The 23,446-nt window shown below is 40.7% G+C and overlaps 1 protein-coding gene across 1 annotated transcript in view; it reads right to left on the minus strand.

The window, feature by feature from the left end:
• CycD (cyclin D) overlaps positions 1–22,711 on the minus strand; it is a 64,406-nt gene extending 41,695 nt beyond the window's left edge. Inside the window, exons 1-2 of the mRNA XM_031978236.2 lie at positions 21,022–22,711; positions 10,259–10,474 (exon numbers count right to left, since the gene is read on the minus strand). Coding sequence (XP_031834096.1) covers positions 10,259–10,474; positions 21,022–21,219 — 414 coding nt within the window. The 5' untranslated portion in view covers positions 21,220–22,711. The remainder of the gene's footprint in view (positions 1–10,258; positions 10,475–21,021) is intronic.
• Between the last annotated feature and the right edge of the window lie 735 nt (positions 22,712–23,446).

The following is a 23,446-nucleotide window of genomic DNA, read 5'->3' on the forward strand; positions in this document are numbered from 1 at the left end:
AATTCTGTTTTGGGTATATTCTGGATTTGCTTTGATCTTTGTGTATCCGCTTTGTTCGTGTTGGTCGTTATTATCAGTCGTTAACCTTAGGAGTGTACACAGACAGAATAAGAATCAGAATTGTTTCTTTTTTTTTTTAAATAAATTGTTAAGGATAAAATAGTTGTATCGGTCAGGGGTTAATGTTGAATTTTATGGGACAGTGTTCGGAGAGATTTGGATAGGTCTGAGGAAGTGAAGATACTAGAGGCGTTTTTAGTATGTGAGAGAGATAGTTGTGTATAGAATGAGAATTTAGAAGTCAGCAATTTCAGTAAATTGATAGTTGTTGAAGCTTCTTTGCTTACGGTATTTTTTATATTTTCCACAGGATGTTCCGTAGCTCTGAACATGCTTTTTGACGTCCTTCCCTAACTTTCCGCTCTAATAATTCCTCACGAAGTTTTTGTGTGGGGTTAAAATCGTACGATTCGGTGTACAGATACTGACAAGCCGGTGAAATTGTAGAAAACGAGCATAAAAGCTATTCAAATAAATATTAAAAGAGAATATAACAACGGAGGACAGAAAATATCACATCAGTCAGAAGGTCAAATGTTACTGTACATGAAATATTAATCAAAATTACAAGACATTACATTCAGGATAATGGATCTTTGAAGAAATAAAATAATTTATGCTCAACACTGGTTTCATAAATTCCCCCCAAAAACTTCGAGCACGAATGAAACCTCTACAATTGCAACATTTACCATCTATCTCACGTTTACAAGATTCTGAAATTTCTTTGTCATCGGTTAGGCATACACGTTGACCTCGAGATGTTTCTTTTTCACACGAGTCACGCGCCACGAGAAATTTAAATGTCGTCGTGTGATGGCCGCGTGGTGGAGGAGCAGCGCAGGCGTGACAGACAGGGGCACCGCGCCGACAATGGAAAAACGTCGGGGAAAAGGGTCAGCGAAGAAAGGAAACGGGCGTAAGAAAGAAAACTGAAGAACATACAGGTGGAAACCACCACCTTTGCGAGTAACTTCTTTTTTTTTACGATTCGCGTGCCGGCTCCTAATTGCGGTAGCAGATGGTGGGCCGGCTGGTTGCATCGATGCGCTATCGGAGCACTGGTGCAACGAGACCGAGGGGATTGCGTCTTTTTTTTCATCAAACAGCATAAAGAGAAGTTAAATTGAATCGTTGCAAGGCAATTGCAGAATTCATGAAAATGTAAATTGAAAGCAGGTAGAATTACCAAGCAAATGGTGCAGTAGAACCTCGATTATCCAATTTAATTTGGTGACTATTTGTAAGAGTCTAAATAAGAAATTTTTCAAACGCGATCCGAAAGAGAATTGAAGAGAGCGAAGCTACATAATTTATAAATAAGAAATAAAAAAAAAAGAAAAACCAAGTCGATTGAACGAAGTATAAAAGTAACACAGAAAAAAAATCAAATTTCTAAAATTCAATCGTTTGTATTTGAAAATATATCCAAAAATTCGGAATCATTGAAATATATAATGGTAACTGATACTTTAAACGATCTAGATTGCGGGAAAGAGCGAGTCGGTTAACCGAAGTTCCACGGCGCATCGAAAATGGCGTCTCGTCTGACCACGAGCGTCTGAATCCACTGCGCAGCGACTTTCGCTTCGAGCACCGCGTTCGCCGAATGACACCGTCTGTTCATTAAACACCGCAGTCCAGAATGATCAATTTAAGCCGTTTAAACTGTTCACGCCGGCGGGCAACCTGCAATTTATTTAATTACAATAATGTGTCGCCGAGAAAGTGAAACGTAATCGTTCGCGCCGGCAAAAACGCGCGCCTTGAAGATCCACGGACGTTATGAGCGCACCACCGCCGACTGGTCTATGACATAGCAATCCTGTTTTTGCAAAAGAACGACTCGTTCCGCGTCCGTGGCTCGATCCAGCCGGCGGCCTTGTGATCTTAAAAATTATCGTGCGGTCTAGCCGTGCCGTTTCGTTGGCCTCTATTTTCCCTTGCTGCTTTGTGCTATCAGGCTTGAAGGAATCTTCGATGGAACTTCCCCGAGGAATTAAATACCTCTCGGAGCGCTTCCTTAATTCTCGCTGTTTTTCGCGACCACACGATTCTTTTCTTTGCTTTTATTCGCATGCTTCGAACTGTTGGATAATTTAGCGTTTCTTATGACAAATTTTCTATTTATGGAAACGTTGAAACCTGCGAAAGAAACTACTCTCCGGTTATCAAACGTTGGCTATAAATATTCTATAGAAATAACACTTTCTTTCAATTCAATTGCTCTATTTAACTGGGATATTGAAGGTTCGACATTGGAGAAAATATAGTTACATTACTAATGGAACATTAAAGAACTGAAGATAAATATATTTTTCCCAAATTTGAAAATGATCTACAGTTTAACTGCAAATACATAGAATAACACGATTTTATTAGCCAGTACTATAATCGTAAATTCATATTTCACTTTTATAAGAGACTAAAATGTTCCTAGTAGTCTTTTATCCCTGAAAATCATTATAACAGCAATCGTAAGAGGATGAACAGCCTAATGTCCAGGCGCGCGCGCGCGCGGCAGCCATGTTCTCGGTAGCCGGAGCACGTGCGGCCGGTTAAGCGGCCATGTTTAGCCAAAGGACATACAGTTTCCGATTGAACGGGCGGCAGGTGACCCGTTCCTAGGCAAGTTCCATCGGGAACCGGTGGATCAGGCGAAGAGGGAGGTGAACCGGCGGAATGATTAACCGTAACCGAACTATCGCGTGCCTGGCTTGGCGCTTTCAACGTCTTATCAGCCTAGAACGATCGAAAAGAGCGAAACGGCTTGGCAACATCCGCGTCGGGCAGTAGACTATATCGGGCGAGCAGGCAAAGTCGCGGGGTAAATGCGTGACAAGCCTAATGATCGGCGAAACTTGGCTAAGGAAATTAATTGGCAATTAATAGGCGAGATAATTTGCGCCGGGAAAATTGCCCCGGCTCGTTAATCTCCGCTTATTAATAAGGGAAACGCGACAAGATCTACATGCATAATGACTGGGCGCAGGTGGCTGATGAATTCGACGGAGATCGGGTAATGTGCCCAGGGACAATTGCGTGTTTTTATTTAACGGTTTAAATGAAATAAGCGATGGAAATGGTTTTCCATTTTCTAATATTGCATTTTTTATTGTAGGTTCAATTTTACTATTGGAGATTACGACTTTATTGTTTCTCATGGAGAATAGAAAGAAAAGGAGGATAATTGGTGAAATATATTGATTGACGAATGAAGATCTTACGAGTGGAACTTTTATTTAAAAAAGTGCATGAGTATTTGAATAAAGAGAAATACGAGAATGGTATTGGTATAGATGTTCTGGGCTACAACTTTGGAGTATTGGGAATTGATTTTCAGGCACCGAGAAACTGAGCCGACTTCAAGGATTTCGATCGACGGAAGCCAAAGGCAGAGGGAAGCCAAAGGGTCTTCCTGATACGACAAAAGCTGAAAATAAGGGGTCAAGCTTAACAGCTGCTCCTCCTACCTCTCTGTAAACAGCAGGCAGCGTTCGGATTTGCACGGAAGAATCGATCATAAAATATGCAGGTACCTTTCGTCTGATATTAATGTTTCTGAATTTCAAATTTTCAAATTTTCAAATATTTAAATTTTCAAATTTTCAAACATTCATATTTTCAGATTTTCAAGTATTCAGATTTCTAGATTTTCAACTATTCAAAATTTCGAACATTCAAGTATCCAAACTTCCAAATTCTCCAACTGTCCCACTTCCCAACTGTCAAATTTCCAAATTTCCAAATTTCAAACTTTCACGTCCCACGCCGGAAACTCCCAAATATCCTCCCACCTCTAAATAACCATTAATTTCAAACAACGCACTAATCCCTGCCAGTCGAACGCTGAGACCCATCACCGACGACCTCCTCGATCCCCAAACAATCAACAGGTGACGTTGGCCATAACAATTAGAGCGCAGCTGTCGGATCCGCGTCCGTGAAATCGCGAGCGAGTGCCCGCGTACATATTCAAACTTCCGACTACCAAAAGTAAGTCCACAAGATCCTCGAACGAAATTTTAGAACGCGACAACACCCGGTACATGCTGATCCTCGGGATCAGCAGGTCCAACGGGGTTTCTCGGCTCGCGGGGCCCGAGAAAAAGGGGTTGTGCGCATTGAGAGATGCAGCTGCCGCCCCGAGCCATCGCGTCGGAGCCCGGTGCAGTCCTGAAAAGGGACCAGGATACACGCCGTCAACGACGAGCGGCGACGGAACGCGCGCACCTGGCCCTCACCTGCTCCCCTCCCTTTTCTGCGGCTTTCGCGCGCAGCGTGCACCGTGCAGCGGGGACCAGCCGGCCGGAATTCGCCTCTATGGGTATTTTCGCGTGATCTAATGTCGCGCACTGCCGTATCCTGTCCCCTACCCACCGACCTCTTCCGCCACACTATCCCGCGGGGACCACTTGTTCAATCTTTTCGCAGTTTTAAGGGTTCGTGGCCCTGGGAAGGTGCAAGCTTCCGGTGCCTGTGCGACTGATCCGATGGGATTCACGTCTGGGGAGGTACTCCCTACTCCAGCCCCTTTCTCCCGGAGATGTTTGTCTGACTGAACCTGTTAATTTGGTAACTTGTTCGAGCTTAACCCTTCTGTCGCTGGGTTGAAAGTGATCGTGTTATGGTTATATGGAGTGGATTGTGAAGATTTCAAGTAGGGGATGGGATTTGATAGTTTGATGAATTGTGGGGACTGTAGGGTTTTTGTTTGAGACGTATGCGAATGATGTCTAAGGAAACGGAAATAAGTGTTTGAATAATGAAGTTTGAAAAGTTGTTTCACTTTGATTTTAGGGATTTGTGATAGTTCAACGATGGAATATACGAGATCGCGCATGTGTAAAAAAAATGTAGAATAGAAGAACTGGTAAAGCGATCTAGTCTAATCTAACCCAATCGATCTTGAATTTCACATTTCAGATTTTCAAACTTGCAAACTTCCAAACTTCTAAACTTCTAAACTTCTAAACTTCCAATTTTCAAATCTTCAAATATCACACTTTACATTTCAAATTTTCCTGTCTCAAACCTAAAATTCCAATTGGGTTTCCAATGACCAAATCATCATCAAGTACTACTAAGTAAACAATTCCGACTCCCTAATAAGTTTCGAACAAGCCTGAAAGTCATGGACTTCGAAGCCCCGAAATTGTAGTAATTTACGATATCAACTCCCTGCGACCCTCTCCGTCTACCGCTTCCCTCATGACCGATCAACGACCTATTGGAACGGGGGAAGGCCCATTTCCGGGTCGCCACCGTGCACCGTAATTTCAGCCGGTGCGTGTCGGTCGTCCGATCGATAAATTTTTTCGTGCCTGTTGCACGCGTGCCGGTGCAATGTGCATGGCCGGCGTGTAGTGCAGGTGCATCACACCCTCAGCTAGCGCCTTCCTGTTTATTTTCCGATGATTAGTCGACGGCCATTCCCATTGTTGTTTTTTCTCGGTCTCTTTCCCGCTCGCACTTTTTATTACACGATTCGTCGAGCACGGGGCACAACAACCGGCTGCAACAAGTTTATTGCTTCAGGGGCGACGAAATTGGCCCCAAAACAGCAATTACCCTTTCAACGTTTCGACTGTTTTACGCTACGATTAACTGACCCCTATTGCTACCGACTCTTTAACGGCGCGCTTGACCGATCTTGTCAGCGTTTTCACTCGTTGGAGTCAGCATAATATTTGGAAAGAGGTGTGGTGTGGTGACGTGCTTGGAGTATAATTGAAAATTAGACATGTTATAATATTGCATTACTGATTGAGAAAGGAAAATAATTGCTTGGTTGGAATATCGGAAGCTAAATTGTAATGCTATAAATGAGATTGATTGATTAATTTATGAATTCATTAATTTTTGTAATATCTAGGTACAACTTTATTCTAACAACCTATACAAAATTCGATGGAAAGCGTCCAAAATGTCCTCACGAAAATATCGAACATTATCTTCACCACTTGCTCCTATTTCGTCTATTTCTAGCCTACCCTTATCTTCCTCGCTTACTACTCTCTATCCAAGGCATATTTATCGCACCATTCTCTCTTTCCGACCGCATGTTTCTCAATCCGTTGTGTCACAGAAACTTCTACTAACTACGAGAGTCTCCAACAAAAATCCTTGGACGCGTCCGAGATCGACTGTGGGACAAAGTCGTTCATGGAATCTGCTCCAATTTCAAACATTTTCGAAATTAATTTTGTTAAAATTAAAATGCGCACTGCAAAACATTACATTATACTTATTTTGTGTATCTAAGCTCCACCTTATTATGCAAATTATATCCCTTAAATAACCACGTAACTCTACAAACAAATACTGATTATAAATATAACATACTGTTCAAATATGAATTTAATTATTTATTAGACTGAACAGAATATTTTGTTTTCCTCCCTACTTGCATTACAATATAAAAATAGACATTCTAAATAAATAGACAAAGAACACTGAAAAACTTATCGTGTAAAATGGACAATGGCAGAAATTGCATTAAATTCATTTTTACGAAACAAAATGCCTTCGAACTTCCTCAGAAATACAAGAGGCCTTTCAGAACTATCCAATAATAAACCAAACGAAATGGTCAACCACCTCGGTCTCCGATTTCAGAGGATTCTCCGTGTGAAGCCACCCTTATTAGCGTGAAAGGGAACCCGAGGAGCGTCGGAGTCGGGATCGAGCGAGCCGAGAATGGCTTGGAAATTAAATAACGCTCCCCGTATCAGTCGTTATCTATTCGAGCTTGCTTAGGCTATCTCTTGTTTGCCCGGGGTTGGGCTGGGAGGCGGGTGAGGGGACCAGTTACGCTTTCGTGTTCTCGAAAACCGTAGAATTCGTGGCTTTCCTCGCGCGAAGGTATTTAACCCCGCTACAATCTTCGGGTCTTTTGGGACTCAATCGCGTTTTCATTTTTTTTAACACCATTTTGTTTGCACAAGTCTGAGTATATTAATTTTGAGATCAGCAATTTGAAATCTTCATTTTAGAATAGTATTTTGAGATTAACAATTTGAGAATATTATTTCGAGATTAGCAATTTTGGAATATTATTTTGAGATTAACAATTCGAAAATAATAAACATTTTAAGATTAACAATTTGGGAATAGTATAAGAAAATCATTATTAACTTATGTACTCCTACATTTTGAATAATACTTCAAATTGCGGATAAATCGAGGATTGTAGTAACGTTAAAAAAGTCCGGGCGATTTCCTGACAGCCCGCAGAAGCTCGGCGAATTATTTATTCGCGATCTTGCCTCTACGGCCGCGCGCGATTTGTTACTCGACACCGGTTGCCGTTTCGACGTAGGAATTACGCGGCCGTTACGAACAGAACGCAGTCGTTATTCTACCCGTCGCGACTGTTTTAGGTGGGACGCTTGGTGAGAAGTTTTAAGGTTCCACGAGAAAAGATTTCTAGGGAGAAATTATCCAATACGGTTATTATTAACGCTACAAACGCGGAACATTAGAACTGACAGGCTAAAAACGAAAGAGAATTTTATTAGAGTATATCTAATAATATTAAAAGCAATTATTTGATAATTTTAAAGTAATTGTATGGTTTCAGTAATTATGAAGTAAGAATTTAATATTTAACTTTCGTTCGAACGAAGATCATTTCTGTAACGTTTATAAACTGAAATTCGTATGGAGAAGAACAAGGAAATTATATTCGTGGAAATATTTTCTTATCGCATACCAAAAGGATATACATTAACCCCTAGCCTTATAATAACCAGTGAAGCTCAAAGGTTTCCAACAAACAACTCGTTTCGTCCACGTGTTCCAACGAAAAAAAAATCTAAAAAATTGTCCAACGGTATATAACTGGTTGTGTCTATGCGTCCCAACATAAATAATTCTATTCTAGAATCACGAAAATCTCTGAACCACGACATCTTAGACAATTTTCAGTGACTAATATGTCAATTTGAAATACGGCGGTAGCACGCCTCAGTAAATACATAAGATATATCATCGTGAAAACAGAAGACGGATGTTTGGGATCCATTCATTTCGATGTTTGACTAATAAAATAATAATAATACAAAGATATGTCAAAAATAAGTAGATATCAAGACAGTCGCAATGTTAACACTTTGACTGCCACGGTGATCACCGATGGCCAGATCTTCCAGAATGCTGGAAGACAATTACAAGAAGGAAACTGATGTCGAATCAAAATATTCAACAACACAGGCAATTATTTAATAGTATAATTACAATATCATTTGCCTTCTTTACGAAAGAATAAGTAATATTACACGAAACGCTCAAAATTCTCGTGGCAGTGAACGTGTTAATAGAAACCGAAGAGTCATCGATGCATCACGAGGAAAAGTGCGTGCATCAACGTCGCATAAATTCGTAGAACAACTGTCTCTCGATAAATCAGGCCTGTAACAAGCTTCTGATACCTCTGACGACCCTGGTGGCGCCTCAGGAGTGTAACACACTCTGAAAAGAAACTATTTTCAGCGAAAGATACGGACAGTTGCTCGGTGAAACGGTGACTCACCGAATTGACCAAATTGTGGACCATCGAATTTACCATTTCTCTTTCACCGACTCTTACTCACGCTCATCGTTCATTCCGATTTTATCGTGGCGATCGAGGTCAACGCGGGAAAAGAAAAACACAGGCGAAATTTAAATGCCACGTATATGAATTCGGAATTTTTTCGTGAACTTTGGGAACGCTGATCGATCGCCGATCGCTCGATTGAGCCGGCAGACTCTTCTCGAGAAGTACTGGATTTATCTAACGACAAGGATCTTCGGCGTCCTTGATTTTTCGCGAACATTTGAGTAACTTTTAGATTAGATTAATGAACAATACGCTGATAATTGTTTCTAAGAATAAACAAGTTATCTGACAAATTGGTCGAACTATTGCAATGAGATAAATGCTATCGAATGAATTTTTTCATAATGAATATTTAGTACGTTGAATGTTTAAAGTGATGGTATATAAAATATCACTGTCAACAATTAAGTGATTAAATAATACGTTTTCTGTACATAAAACAATAAAATAAAATAATACAATAATAAAATAAAATAATAAAGTAATACGATAATAAAATAAAATAATAAAATAATACAATAATAAAATAAAATAACAAATAATAGAATAATACTTAAGAGTGAAAAATACACATTTGGCAGTGGTTAAAGGATCAAAAGGAATTTCACTTCGACGAAATCGTGCGTTTCACCAAACGAGAATAACGTAAAACTTTCGCTTGGCGTTTTAAAAACAAATGGTTACGTTGGTCCGCGTGACAGTCGATAAGATTACCCACGGTACTCGTTATCGTTGATCCCGGTTTTGGCCATTTAATAGTCACGTTGCGGGGCCAACGAAAAAATGAAAGCACCAGGTCTGTTTTCGGCTGATTCCGCCAAAAGGCCACGGGAGTAGTGTACCGTAAACTTTTCCTATAAAACTTTCATGGCATTACCATACTGGATCGATACGAGCCGCGATACATTTTAACAGGAAAAGTAAATTCACGGAACAACCGACTATGTGACCCAGCTGACACTTGACTTGATATCACGATAAAACGACCGATAAATTGCTCGTGCACGGAATCGTGGTCAAGTATTGGAACCATTGTTACCCCAGTTTCAAACGTTCGGAAATTAATAACATAATGAAAGTAAGAACAAAAAAAATATTCGCTTTAAAAAGGATTAAACGAAAAGTTACTTCCTACGTGTATCAACCCCTTGTCTTACTATTTCTTACACTGATCAAAATTTACGTCAATTGTTAATGATTCATTAAAAAATAAAGAAATTCTATTTATGCCTAATACAATATTTGTCTGCTGTAAACATTCAAGAATGATAATAAAAAATACGGTTTTTCAACTGTAAATAAATAAACAACCCTTACATTCTTTATGTTCTCCAACTCGATATCCTAAGTGAGGGAGGATAGCAACTCCAAAATACATTGGAAACAACATCAAATTGAACGTGTCACGCAGAATCTTGTATGCCGTCGATTAAGCTTTTCATCAGTCACGAATGCGCAAAAGTCTGCAACCCGTCATCCGGTAAAGACAAGAGTCATCGTCGGAGTGGCCATTAAATCGCTCGGCCTCCCCCGTATTATAATCGCGAATAACGCGAACGGAACAAGAGCAAAATGTGGTCACGAGCGTGCACTTACCCATAAGTCATCCAGGGTGATGGAGTTGTCCGTGTGGAAGACGAGGACCTCGGCGGCGAGCGGCGACGGTTCCCGCAGCTTCGAGGCGAGGAGTAGGCAGGCGGTTCCCAGCAGCTGCAGCTGCGACTTCCTGATCGGGCAGATCGAGAGGAACCTGTCGACGTAGTTCATCGAGAGGGGAAAGACCTCCTCCTGGCACTTTTGCTCCTCGCATACCTGCCACAAACCGATCAACGGGGACCAGATTAGAATCGTTGTCCTCTACGCGTCTCATTGGGATCAAGCCGTTAAGCTCCATGCACACGTTGGAACATATTGCGATGCAGGCATCGATTTCTTAAGTTTCATGAAGCCTGTAGTAAATTTATCAGAATAGTATTGATACTTCTTAGTTTGTAGTGTGATCCTAATTGCTAATGACGCAGAATTATAGATTTGCAGGATGAAATTTTGATTTTATTTGAGATTACTGGTGCTAAAATTACTAATGCTGAGATTACAGTATTGAGATAACTAATACTGAAATAGCTAGTGCTGAGATTGCTAGTGCTGAGATCACTAATACTTTGATTGCTAGTACTAGGATTACTAGTTTCGCATGAAGAATGGTATAATATACTAAACATTATTCAAGATTTATACGATTCCATTTTCAACTAAGCTCAGTTATACTAGACGAAAATAAATGATCACACGTGATACTGATAGAAACATTGTTGAACATACAGAATGCTTTTATTATTTTGTCCAACCCCTATACACTACATCATGTATCATGAAACCTGAGACTACGCATCACAAGATGTTTCAAAGAGTGTTAGGGGGCTTTAGAACGAAAGGCTCGGCCCAGGGGGTTGATTCTAACAATTTGTACGGTACCGGGGAGAGTTTCTTTCCCTTCTTACTTTCCTTTTGTTTTAGCTAAAATCGGGGAGGTAACCGATATACCTGCGTAGCCGGGGCTCCCGTCGATTGGAATGCGGATACTGTTATGTCGCCAGGTAACTTCGGGTTTCTGACTGAAATGAAAGACTCTGATGGATCATCTTCGGCACCGCGCGTACGAAGTACTAATTAACGAGCGCCACGCGGTGTTTAAATGATCTTTATCGTTTCTCTGAATTGGTGGGCAGTGGACAATAAGTATTGTATTCAGTTTGGGGGGTGTGGTTCAACCCTTATGTACTTTTTGGGTTAATTCGATGAAAGGTATATTTAACTTTGCCTCGTGGCTTCTTTTCTTTTCATAGAATTCTCTAAAAAAGAATAAATTGCATGTTCATTGTAAATATACCTTTAGTGTAAAATTTCAATAATGTGCAAGTTAATGTCAATTAAAGTTGATCTCGTATACATATGTATCACGAGGCTTATTCGATATGATGAAGTAAGCTATGAACTTTTGAAATTTTCTTTTAAAATGTATAATTTTCGAAAATATGGTCATCGATTTTAGATAACTGTATTTCAAAAATAAAATAATTTCGAACGATACGTGGCAAGGTTCCGAACAAGGACTTTTAATTATATGTAGCTACTGAATATAAAGAAGGGGTGAATTTTCTTCAATCGTTGAAGAACATTTTTAACTGTAAGTACTTCAGCCGAAAGACTGATATGAAGCAGCAGACAGTAACAAATTCGTTTCTCAGAGCAAGTGCAGGGAATAGGGAAGGAAAACGTAGGCGGTGTACGTCGGACCGGATTTCCTCTCTCAGTAAAAGTTAACATCGCGGCTTTGGCTAATCGATCACCCCGGGGCACAGGTCGGGGACCTCGGTTTTTGTTTTCGAAGCATTCACGAGGAGAAGATACAATCGATACTGTCGATGTTGAGGAAGAGTATAACGAGTATCCGACGCGGAAAGGAATTCCCGTTCACAACAATTTTCGTTGGAACAACAGATTTCATTCAAATTCCCTCTAACTCAAAGGAAATTTATTTATCAAATCAAATTCTAAGCAAATCTATATTCAACTGAAATAAATGAATCTAAATAAAATTCTCGAAAAACTATTTTCCATTTCTCCAATAATAATCAAATAACTAAAGCTGAAATCTTGAGGAAACGTAATTTTCATAATAACAATCCTTCTAAATATTCAATTACACATCTATAAAAATGAATATTAATAAAATAATTAACATTACGAAAGTAATAACGGTAAAGTAATAAAGGTCAATATCAATCAAATAACCACAATAACCACACTTCTAGCATAACAAATATCTACCCCTATCCAAATATTTTCACCCCCAAATTAGCTGCGAATAAACTCGTGCAATCTTGATCTCAACGAGGTCCGGATACTAAACGCCAAAGTCCCCGAAGCGGGCGGGTTCGAACCGCCGCGTGCACGGCTGCCGGCCAATTTCCGGAGCGGGGGTTGACCGAAATTTTCCACGGCGGGTTCGCAGAAATCCCACCGGTTGCTTTCGACCGGTACGCGCAGCCATACGGAAACGACCAGGCCGGGTCGGTGCCGTTGTGCACGGAGACTTATTGAGCGTGACCAACGTTTCTACCCTTTCCCGACACCCCTCGTAATTGCTTCATGACGCGCGCACCACGACCAATTAGTACCAGCGACTTAACGAAATAATAGTCCGCGCCCTATCATCGATTAAACGTCGGTCCTCGAGGGTGCGTGTCTACATTCGCGCTCGCGGCTTAACGAGGAAGTCGACGCGAGAGAAAATGGCGGCGAAATATTGCAGAAATTGTCCTCGTTACTTTAATGATCGTTATAATTCTAGAAAAATATGATAAACATTATGAAAACGGTAAAATAATTTCAATTAAAATTGTACGGAATTAGAATTGATTTGAAAATATGAAAGACGAGAAAGTATTTTATATATTGTAGAAATAATTTAGATAAAGTAATTGCGGTTGAAATTAAGACTGCGCTATCGTTGATAAAATTTGAAAATTGTACTGTACGCTAACTGAAAGATAAGATAAAGTTCGTTCGGGGGAATCTAATTAGAAAATAATTCACGAAGACAGATAATTGTGGCGAATGTAATTTTAGACATTGGATTCTCGATAATTTGATTCGAACGATGTTAAAGCGATGCGACGTAACACTGATTGATTTATATTCGTAGCTCAAGCGTCTGGGGATGAGACGGGTGAAATGTAATTTTAGGTAGTCTTGATTTGATGTCTACTTAAAATCAAACGATGAAAAGGCCATTTATTTCGATGGACGAGTGAACTAGTCGATCGATAAAGGACTTCGAAGTTACTTTATTTTGGTCGACTGTCTCTGATCGTGCGCTCCCTCGTTAAGTATAATAATAAAGTGTTTATTATTCAATATTCCGAGCAATTTATACACTCCGCGAATACAGCGGAACGTCAATTCCACTCGAAAATTATAATTCTATTCGACGGGGGATGGACTGCGTTATAATCGCGGTTCTCCGCTTCAACTTAATGAGATAGAGGTTCATTGAATTGCATCGCGCGGCGGAAAAGTTGATTTTAGTATTTCTATTCAATAGGAACCGTATATGAAATGAACAATCTTGCTGATCCACACGATAAAGCTATCCGTTTAATGAAATATATCGCTGGAAACAGTTGAAGGTTATTTCTGTGCGATTTAAAAAACACTTTTAATGAGAATTAACAGGAACGGAATAATTGAAAGAGCATAATAATTAAATCAGTGTATTATACACTTTAAAGCTCGTTCACTTGCAACTTTATTCTTTAATTATTCTGACCAGTGCGAAGTTCATCGAGTAAGATATGCTAACTACTTTTAAAAGTGTTTTTCAACGTAATATTTCAATAGAATATTGATTTATTAGTTCGTAGAAAATATTCAAAAATAAACAAATATTCAGCAGAAAATTGTATAAATTATATACAATTCCAAAATTTTACTTTGTGTAAAATAATGTGTAATAAAATTGAAGTAAAAGTAAAGAAATCAAGAAACTAAACTTTTATACGAGATGAAAAGAAGAAAAGTAATTTATAAGGGGATATAGTGAAAGTAATTTAGACTTTGAGGTATGGAATATCCTTGACCATTTTACGAGCCTCAAATTATATTTCTATATACTCCTCAAAACTTTCCGAGGGGAAACCGATCGTATTACCCGAAAGGACAATGCGTTTTCCGGAAATCCAAGGTGGCCATTTCGAAGAACTCGCCTACCCTGACCGTGCTTTCTAAGGGTGGCGATTTATGGGTGTGTTTTTCCGCAGTTAGGTGATGCCTGTCCTGCAGATGTGCCCTGTCAGTAATTAGATTTACCGTTATTTTAATCTTTACTTCAACAACTGTATAGGAAATTATCGTATTTATACTTATTAAATATCTCCGAGAGCAAACTTTAACTTGTCTTACTATAAGAAACACTTTATTTTAGTAAACCTAATGCATGAGGTGCCAATTAGTAATTATTCCAAATACGAAATGAAATGTCTAAAGAAAGGAAAAGAGAACCAGCGGAATGAAAAATAATATATTTCATGAGAAACAAAATTGTTCAAATCAATTTAAATGCTTAAAACAATTCTCTGATTCTAGAGATTGAATTATAAGAAGAAAAATTATAAATAGAGATTTTAATGGGTTTTGTGAAAGATTAAACAAAATGAACAGATTACAAATAAATACTGAATATATTCAAAGTATACTATTTTTATCATACCTTTTACGATAAACTATTTCCCAACGTCTGTTTTCAACCCTATTTTTAAAAACTGGCATTCGCATAAGCATTCGTGGACTACTCACAAAAATAAGGAAGAAATCGATATTAGAAAAGTTAAGCAGACACTACTCAAATTATCAATAATCCAATCTACGTTCTCCGAGCCAACAAAGGACCTACTCTAAACAACCCTCATCCAACAAAACCACCCCATACTCAGGGTCCCATCGTAAATTACTTCCCCGCTTAATTCGTCCCGCAGATTATTTTTATCTGCCATAGAACAGAAGTTATTGATAATGCCGTGCACAAGCCTCGGGTCCAAGCAGCCGTATTTCTCTATCAAGCTTTAGACAGCAGCCTCGAACAAACTGTTTACCGATCGTCGAACATTCGTACGGTTCAGGAGGGCCAGATAGCGGTTTCTACATTGTTATCTGCTTCGATAAACTTTAATCCGTCCTTCGACACGCTTGATCCGACCGTGGAAACGAAAAGAACGGGTCTAGGATCGTTGTTTGCCATGCAGGGGTCAGCCAATAATAATCCCGCGATTTGACAACTCTAATTCCAAGCACGTAATCTGTTATTTCAGAAAAAAAATGTTCGTCGTAAGTAGTCCACATAATTCTATCGTCAGCGTTCAGCATCTTTCTCATTCGCCTTGAAATTCGTTCCACGCAGTCTCCATTTCGAAACGGAATCAAGAGAAAGATCGTTTGAATTCTCTTGTATACTTCAGGGTTGATTTGAAGCACTGAATACTTTCAACGAGGATCGAATTTTTTATTGGCAGATTGATTTCTAAATGAAAGCAAACTTTCGCGAAGATGAAAAATTATATCTGTATAACATCCACGAGATAGCTTAAAGTGCAAAATATTGTAAAATCTAGTAGAAAATATTAGATATATTGTATGCGTTAGAAATTGTAAATAATTTCTTTTCGAAGATTGAATTATGATTACGAAGTAACTGAAGTTAGATTAAAATACTTAAGAGTGCATCTGCTGGCGATATTGCGTAACGAAAGAACTAAACAAATGTAACTAATTAAATGTAATGTTTGAAAGTTACAGTTCATGTTTCGAATTTCTAACTTATCGGATGTAAAGGCGGACATTTCACGTCGTTGATTTCGAAGAAAATACATAGCCATACGTGGGCAAGAGGACTCTTCGCAGTCGTTACAAACCTGATCATTGCGATTAATCGTGCAGAAAAGCCGATCGGCAGTCGAATACGCCGGGCCTTGAACCTCTAATCGCGCGAGTTTGCCCTAGGAGAATGGTAGGGGGCACCATTCGAGGAACTTGGCAGAGAACGTTCAATTCCTTGCTCACGAATCGACTTCATGGTTCATTGATAGGACCCATGGATTCAATTATTCGTTGTTTGATATCGCGGTCTGACTTGGGAACGAAACTACCAGTTAAAACTACGATCTAGAACCGTTCATTCAAAAACTATCCAGAATGAAGATCATGGTTTCGAAACATATTAGGTACAAGAGGCAATCGTGATCGTGGAATTCGTCGATTTAACTTTATCTCGGGACGCTACGTGTCTTTTTTTTAATCGCATATCGATAATCGATTCACCGTCGTGGGTGTTGGTAATAATAGAAAGTTGACACGTCACGTTCCGACGCTAGACTCTCAAGTATTCCTGATGTCGATCTGAAATCGGTGACAACAACGAGATATCGAGGGAGAAAAACAAATTTTTTAATTATTGATAGATTTCGGAGTATCGTATTAAATTGTCGATAATTCGACACGATCGAAGGGTGGTGGGGGAAATTAATTAAATTCAGTTACGTGCAGAAGAATCGATTGCGTAATGGGATAGATACGTATTCCGGTGGTCCGAATATTATATAAGGAATTAGAACTTATCTCGTCAGATTAGATAGATGCTTCTAGGTTTTCTAATTCTTATCAATATTTATTAAATGACCCGTACCACCTCGCGTTTAAATATCTCGGTGTAATTTGATGACGAAATGTAACGTCGGTGGGTTAATTGACTCCGGTATGCGACGATTCCGAGCGAGGATTTCTAATTTAACGCGAATTATTACATCATTAGAAAGCGCGTGTGAGTCAGGCGGCCACGAGTTTCTCGCCTTTGACTGATCGAATTCCTCGATCGAATGCGGAAAAGATTTTTTAATAATTAATATGAATAAAATTAAAAAAAAAGAAATCAAAGTAATCAAATTCGAATTCAATTCGTAAAAAACATTCTAAACATTCGAAAACCATTTCAAAGGTATCCTTGGAAAAAAGTGAGAACAAGTCTAAATCGTAGAATAAGTCTAAATCGTGGAGAAACAGATTTAATGGTGCTAGAAGGATGAGAAGTTGATTGGTTCGGCAAAAAATCCGAAAAAATCTTAGCTAGGCTGACACAAGAACCGAATGCTCGTCTCGTCTCAGTCTTTCGCGAAATAATCGATCGTTTTCAAACACTCTTTTTTTTTCTTTCGTGGAAGTCGGCACACGGAAACTGAAAGCAAACAATGTTGTCAGAGCGCTAGAGCCGGGTGAACGAAGGACTACCGTTACACGTGTGTTGGCAAACGACGAATGAAAGGGAAGAAAAAAGATACTTTGTCGCCGAAGCGCGGCGTTTACACGCGTATTCCGATCGGGGGATCGGCATTTAAACATTCTCGCCGGACTACATTGCCGGCGAGGGTCAGTGGTCACGTTGACGGGAGAAATGAACAACGGAGTCGCGGAATCCGATACGATTGCGAGGAATTCATTGCGACGAAAACAGCCGTCAAAATTCAAATTAACTGAAAATCCCGCGTCGCGTTAGTCGCGCGCTGCCCAAGACGACGCCGACTAAGCACTCGAATACCTAACGTTTTACGACACACGATAATAACCCATTAACTGATAATTCTTTTCCTGGAAAGCTGCGTGCAATTCGATGGACTTTAATTACTCTTCAATTAATTTAATCAGTTTTTTTTCTTACAAATACGAACCACCTGTTAACTGCGAATTTCTTTCCTGGAAATTCGTGCGCGACTCAATGAACTTTAATTACTATTCAGTTAATGTCAATTCGTTTTTGAATATCGACGTGTTATCTTCGAATTTTTTAATTGAAAAATTGTATACTGCTTGATGGATTGCAGCCACGTTTGATTATATGGAATATGTAATAATTTATCGTGAAAGAGATCGATGTAATATTCAGTCTAACAGTGATTGGAATAAGTTAGCGATAAACTGTGGATCAAATTGTGAATGACAATCATAAGCCAATCTGTAGGAGCCAGTAAACATTTCCATGAACGTATGCGCCGAATGTGTAGTCAGCAAAAAGCAAAATAAATGTCGGTTTCGTTTTTCAACGTACTATCGTATATAGAAGCTTGATATGAAATTTTGTATATAAATTAGCATATCTTGGTTTGGTAACGTAAGTCTTATGCGCAAAAGAAATCGATTCTTTGTTGTTTTATAATACCAGAAATGGATCTGATGTTATTTGAATAAAAGATAATTATTTAAGATAAGAGATCTAAGATATTATCTATCTTTTAAGCCCCTGCATTTATAATATTGGACCCTCAATAGCGTTTTAGAGCTCGATTTAACAAATAAAATGAATAAAAATAACTAAACAAAAACATCCATTCCCATGAAATTAAAATGAAATCCTATTAAAATGACACTTCCAAAAACCATAAATCCATAACGAAAGGAAAACATTTCTAATCAACCCGTTTCCATTAACACATCGATTGCTCAACGATTCTCGAGTTACCAGAAGCATCCAACGATCAAATACAAAAATTCATAAATCACGCTATCTTATCATATTTTCTGCATTCGTCTGTTACAATCAAACTACGAATAACGAACAGAATCAAAAACAGACAGAAAGGGGAACACGTGAAACGTTATTTATCAAAAAATGGTCCCAAAAATTGACAGCAGTAATTTGAAGTCGCTCAGCAGTGAACCCCGAGTGGAAAATCAAATTATTAATTATGAAAGTGGTCATTGGGGCGCGTTTTGCACGAGTACGGTGTGACGTAACCCGTTTGCGAGGACTTATCGTGCTGACACGATTCCGTCTCGTCAATGACGGCGAAAACGGACGAAGAAGAGGCCACGCGCGGCCAGCGAAACGCGTAGGTACCTACGCAACGACCGGCTATGTTTTTTAAATTTTAAAGGGACTCGAAAGACGAAGAGAGAAAGAGAGAAAGAGATTGGTGGAGAGGTTGGGAGGGAGGGAGAACGCGTCTCGACGTCCCGCCGCTCACCACGGCCGAAAATAATCGTAACGTTCACCCGGCGGCGGTTGCGTGCGACTTTCAACGCGAACCGCCGACGCCCCGCGCGAAACTGACGGTTGGGATCGTTCAAACCTGTTCGGTATCGGCACTCGGACCTACAATGTCGTCGGGGAACGATCGGGCGACGGAATTATACGTTCCGCGCGGCGGCGTCTTCTCATAGACGAAACGCGTGGAACCTGTGATGCATAGTTTTGCCTCGTGGGCGGTCGAAAAGACAAAATAAAAATGGTACATGTCGATGTGTAGACGATGGACTCTTGAGCGGCATGAATTTCGACTGATAATTAGATTAGGGGTATTTGTGCACTGATTGAGTGAGCAAAATCTTTGGAAATTTATAAATTATAGTTGGAAAAGTTAAGTTCCAAAAGAATTCGAAATCCGAGAAGTACTGGAAAGTAAATGTGGTTTCTATGGTCTTTGATTTGTTATTTGATAATTTGCAATGTAGCGTGGGAGGATAATATACTGACCATTAAAAAGAATTAGAAATTTGCATGGATTGGTACTAGTTTAAAACAGTATGTAAATTAGTGCCACTTCTGTATTGTTTAAAATAAAATTGACGGAAAATATTGAGAGGGCGAATATTTTTTTCACTCATTGTATATTGCCTATTGTGACACTTGCCAAAGCGAATCGAGTTCCGTCCACCCTAGGACTGGTTTCTCTTTCCTCCTCTCTCCCTTCGCCACCCGACAGGGTTAGATCGTGAAAATGATAGGAGCAGCCTATGAAGCGTTCTTTCTTCGATGTAAATAATTGCACGTAGGCGTTCGGCATTCGTTGTGTACGATTACGTAACGTCTCTGTTTACCGGTAATTAAAAAACGAAAGTAACGATAAAGCTGGCTATAAATACGCGCGGTGGGCGAAGTACGAGGAAACAGAGAGATTTAACGTCGACGAGCCGCGCATTATCTGAACCGAGAGCGTGTCAACGCCGGCTTGTCAATAAAGTATCGAGCTCCGAATAAAACCAGAGCTGGGTAAAATTTAGACGAAAACTGTTTCAAATGGTGAACCGAGATTTTGCCCAATAAAACATTTTTGTTTCCTCCCCTTTCTATTTGCCCTTTTCCGATTATACGTCTCAAGATGCCTTCGTGAATAATTTCCCAGCAAAAGTTAATAATTAAAAGTATATAACATATAATCCACTTAAATTTAGAAAATGAAATTGTAAAACTCGTAAACATTGTAGAAATGATGACATTTACTAAAATAAATTAATGCACTTCAACGTTTGACAAACTCTATCGCAAAAAATGTCAATCGTTCAACTGACTACATTCCAACCACAAAATCGATTCAGCGAAATACTACCTAATAAAGTCCCGCTGTTTCCAGTATCCACGGCTAAAACACTCTTTTAAATACCCTTCTAAGCGTCATTGCTTTCAAGCTTATTCTTCCGATGAAAACCAACCAAAAAAAGAAAACAAATCAAATCATTAATCGTTCACCCCGCAGAGTAATTTTTCCCTGCACTGAAATCCACGAGAACGTCAGGCAAGTAACGATCGCCGTGACCGTGCCCAGAAAAGCTACAGCGAAAAAGCTTCAAAGGAAACCGCAGATTTAAATCGAGCCTAGCCGTTCGAACGTCCCCGGAGCAGCCCAGATTCCCCATTGAATGTATCGCGAACAATCCAAGAAACATTGGCGAGGTCGTGCAAATGTCGGTAAGGGTCAGCAACCGTCAAAATTTTGGGAAATTCAAGGGCGACACGTGGACCGGAAACGATCGCTCACCTCCAACATCCACTCCGCGACGATTTTGCGCATGAGCGGCGAGATGTCCCTCTGCACACACTCGAAGTAAGAACTGCTGGGCGCGTATCTCTCCTCGGTTTTCAGCAGATTCTGCAGCACACGGTCGTCACCAAGTAGAGCGGGATCAGCGTAAGCTCTGCATTCAGTCTCGGTCGTCTCGCAGCACAGCAAATCCATGTTACCGTCGCGTTTTCTAACCTCTCGAGCACGCTGCGGCTGTGCGGCACACACAGCCTCCTCTCTATCTCCTTCTCTCTCTTCTTCACACGACCTATCTCCGTCGCTCTAATGCAGGTCCGCGGCTATCCGTCTCCCTCTAACTCGTTCTACGCGACACGGAACCAACCGATCGAAGATTCCGCGTTTCTGTCGAGCAAGAGAGCAAGGAGAGGACGACACGGCTCGTGGTGCGCCACGGGGATCGTTCTGGCGTTCCTCTCTTTCTCCCTCTTCCCGTCTCGCTCTCTTCCCTCCGTCGCTATACTCCTCTTCTCGCGTCTTCTCTTTCTCTCTCCCGGCGGAACGTCCGTCGATATCACCGTCGTCGCCGTCGCCGTCGTCGTCTACGTCGTAGCCGCGGTCTCACTTTGCTCACGTGCCACGTTGCCAAACTGTTTTTCGCCGGCGCGGCCAGACAGAGCATGCACGTCGTCGAATCGATCGTAAAGATACACGGGACGGAAAAAGAGAGTTCACACAGATCCGCGCGGTGGGAATGCCCGGTGTCGCCCGCCGCCGGTACCGGTACCACTCAAAAACAGGGGGTGGACGAGGGAAGCAGTAATAACACTAAACACCAAAAATACTATGTCGTTGTACGCCGCAGCGCGTGGTTATGCGTATTTACACGCACACGTGCACGGGGCCGGTTGTGTACTTACGGCCGAGCGTGTATATACGAAAGAGAGACACGTTACAGGACCTTGGTTTCGGCCAATGACTCCGATATATCACTCACCTAGAGGACCGTCTACGCGAAAAACAATAATTTGTGTACGTACACGAGGAACTCGTATGTATACCGTCGGTAAGGTAGACAAGGGGGGGAAAAAATTGTTTCCTTTCATGCACAACAAACACCACTGTCCGTCGCCGTCGTCTCCGGTTCTGTTTTCGTTCTGACGCAGGATATCTCTCCACCGTCCTCTTCGTCCTTTTTTTCTTCCTTGCTCTCTATCTCCTCGTCGATGATCGTATCCTTCGTCGTAGGCTGGACCACCGGTCGTGCAGGGTGCAAGAAAGGACTCAGCCACGGGTTAACAATACACTAGGGGGCTTTTAATAAATAAGAAACTCGTCGACGGGAGTCAGCGCGTAGGATTCGAATAAATAAGCGTAATTCGGCCTGTTGCTCGTCGGTAGCGACGCCTCGGGTATCCTCTCCGCAAGTATTTCGGTCGCGAGCGTTTTAAAGTCCACCGGGCGAGAGATTCGGTCTCGGTCAGGATCCGCCGCGATTCAAACCAAAAAACGACACCGTTTCTTTTCCTTGACGTTCTTTTACGGGTTACTTCGTTGCTCGTCGTCGCGCGTTCGGTTGCGTAGTTTCGTTTTCGGTCTTGCCGTCGAGCGAGCCTGCTTGCGGGCGATTTAAATGTCCCAACGGTACGGCGAACCTGCCCTCACACACTCCCCTATCTCACGATCCGACACTGGCGACTTACCAGGTCAGAATACGGCTGCTCTTGCATTTCCACTTCGGCCGTCTCGAAGGGGAGTAGGTGCGTCCCCACCACTCGGCGCCAGCCAGTCACGTGACGTCGGATCGATCCCTACCACCGGGGCGCCAGCACGTCACATGAAACTCGACTGGACCCCCACCACCTAGCTAGGATGATTGGGGCGCCAGTGCTTCGATTCGCATCGTGTAACAAGAGCCCCGGTTTTCGGAGTTTTTCAGCTCTGACCCACTGCCACAAACGCGATTTTTTTGAAAAGTGATGCAATATATTATTTTTAAGTTCGAGGCACGAACTTGCGTGAATAAATGATAAAGTTTTTAATAGTTGCTGCGGTTTCAGATGTCGTATATTCATGCACTGAGTTATCCTATGTCCATGAAGAAACAGGAATCATTTGTATCGGACAATTTTGTTTCAGGAGCGTTTTAAAGAAAATTTTAAAGATTTTTATTTTTGAAATAGTTTAATTGTTTGCTGTAACAGTATAAGCTCGTTATCTGCGGCTTTACAGACCGAGGAACAACGTGCTACTTGAGAGGGATTGTCCAAGGTAGTTGGTCTTAGATGGGATGTTTAGTTTTTGACAAAATCAAAATTTTTTTACTATCTTTGATGATTAGAATATACTAAGTTTCCCTGTTTGGATAAACCTAGTGTAACTGATTGGTAACGTAAGGGTTAAAGATTTGTTTAGAGTATATAGCTTCTTGAGAAATTCTGGA

The sequence above is a fragment of the Nomia melanderi genome, chromosome 1, assembly GCF_051020985.1.
Source record: "Nomia melanderi isolate GNS246 chromosome 1, iyNomMela1, whole genome shotgun sequence".
Lineage (NCBI taxonomy): Eukaryota > Metazoa > Arthropoda > Insecta > Hymenoptera > Halictidae > Nomia > Nomia melanderi.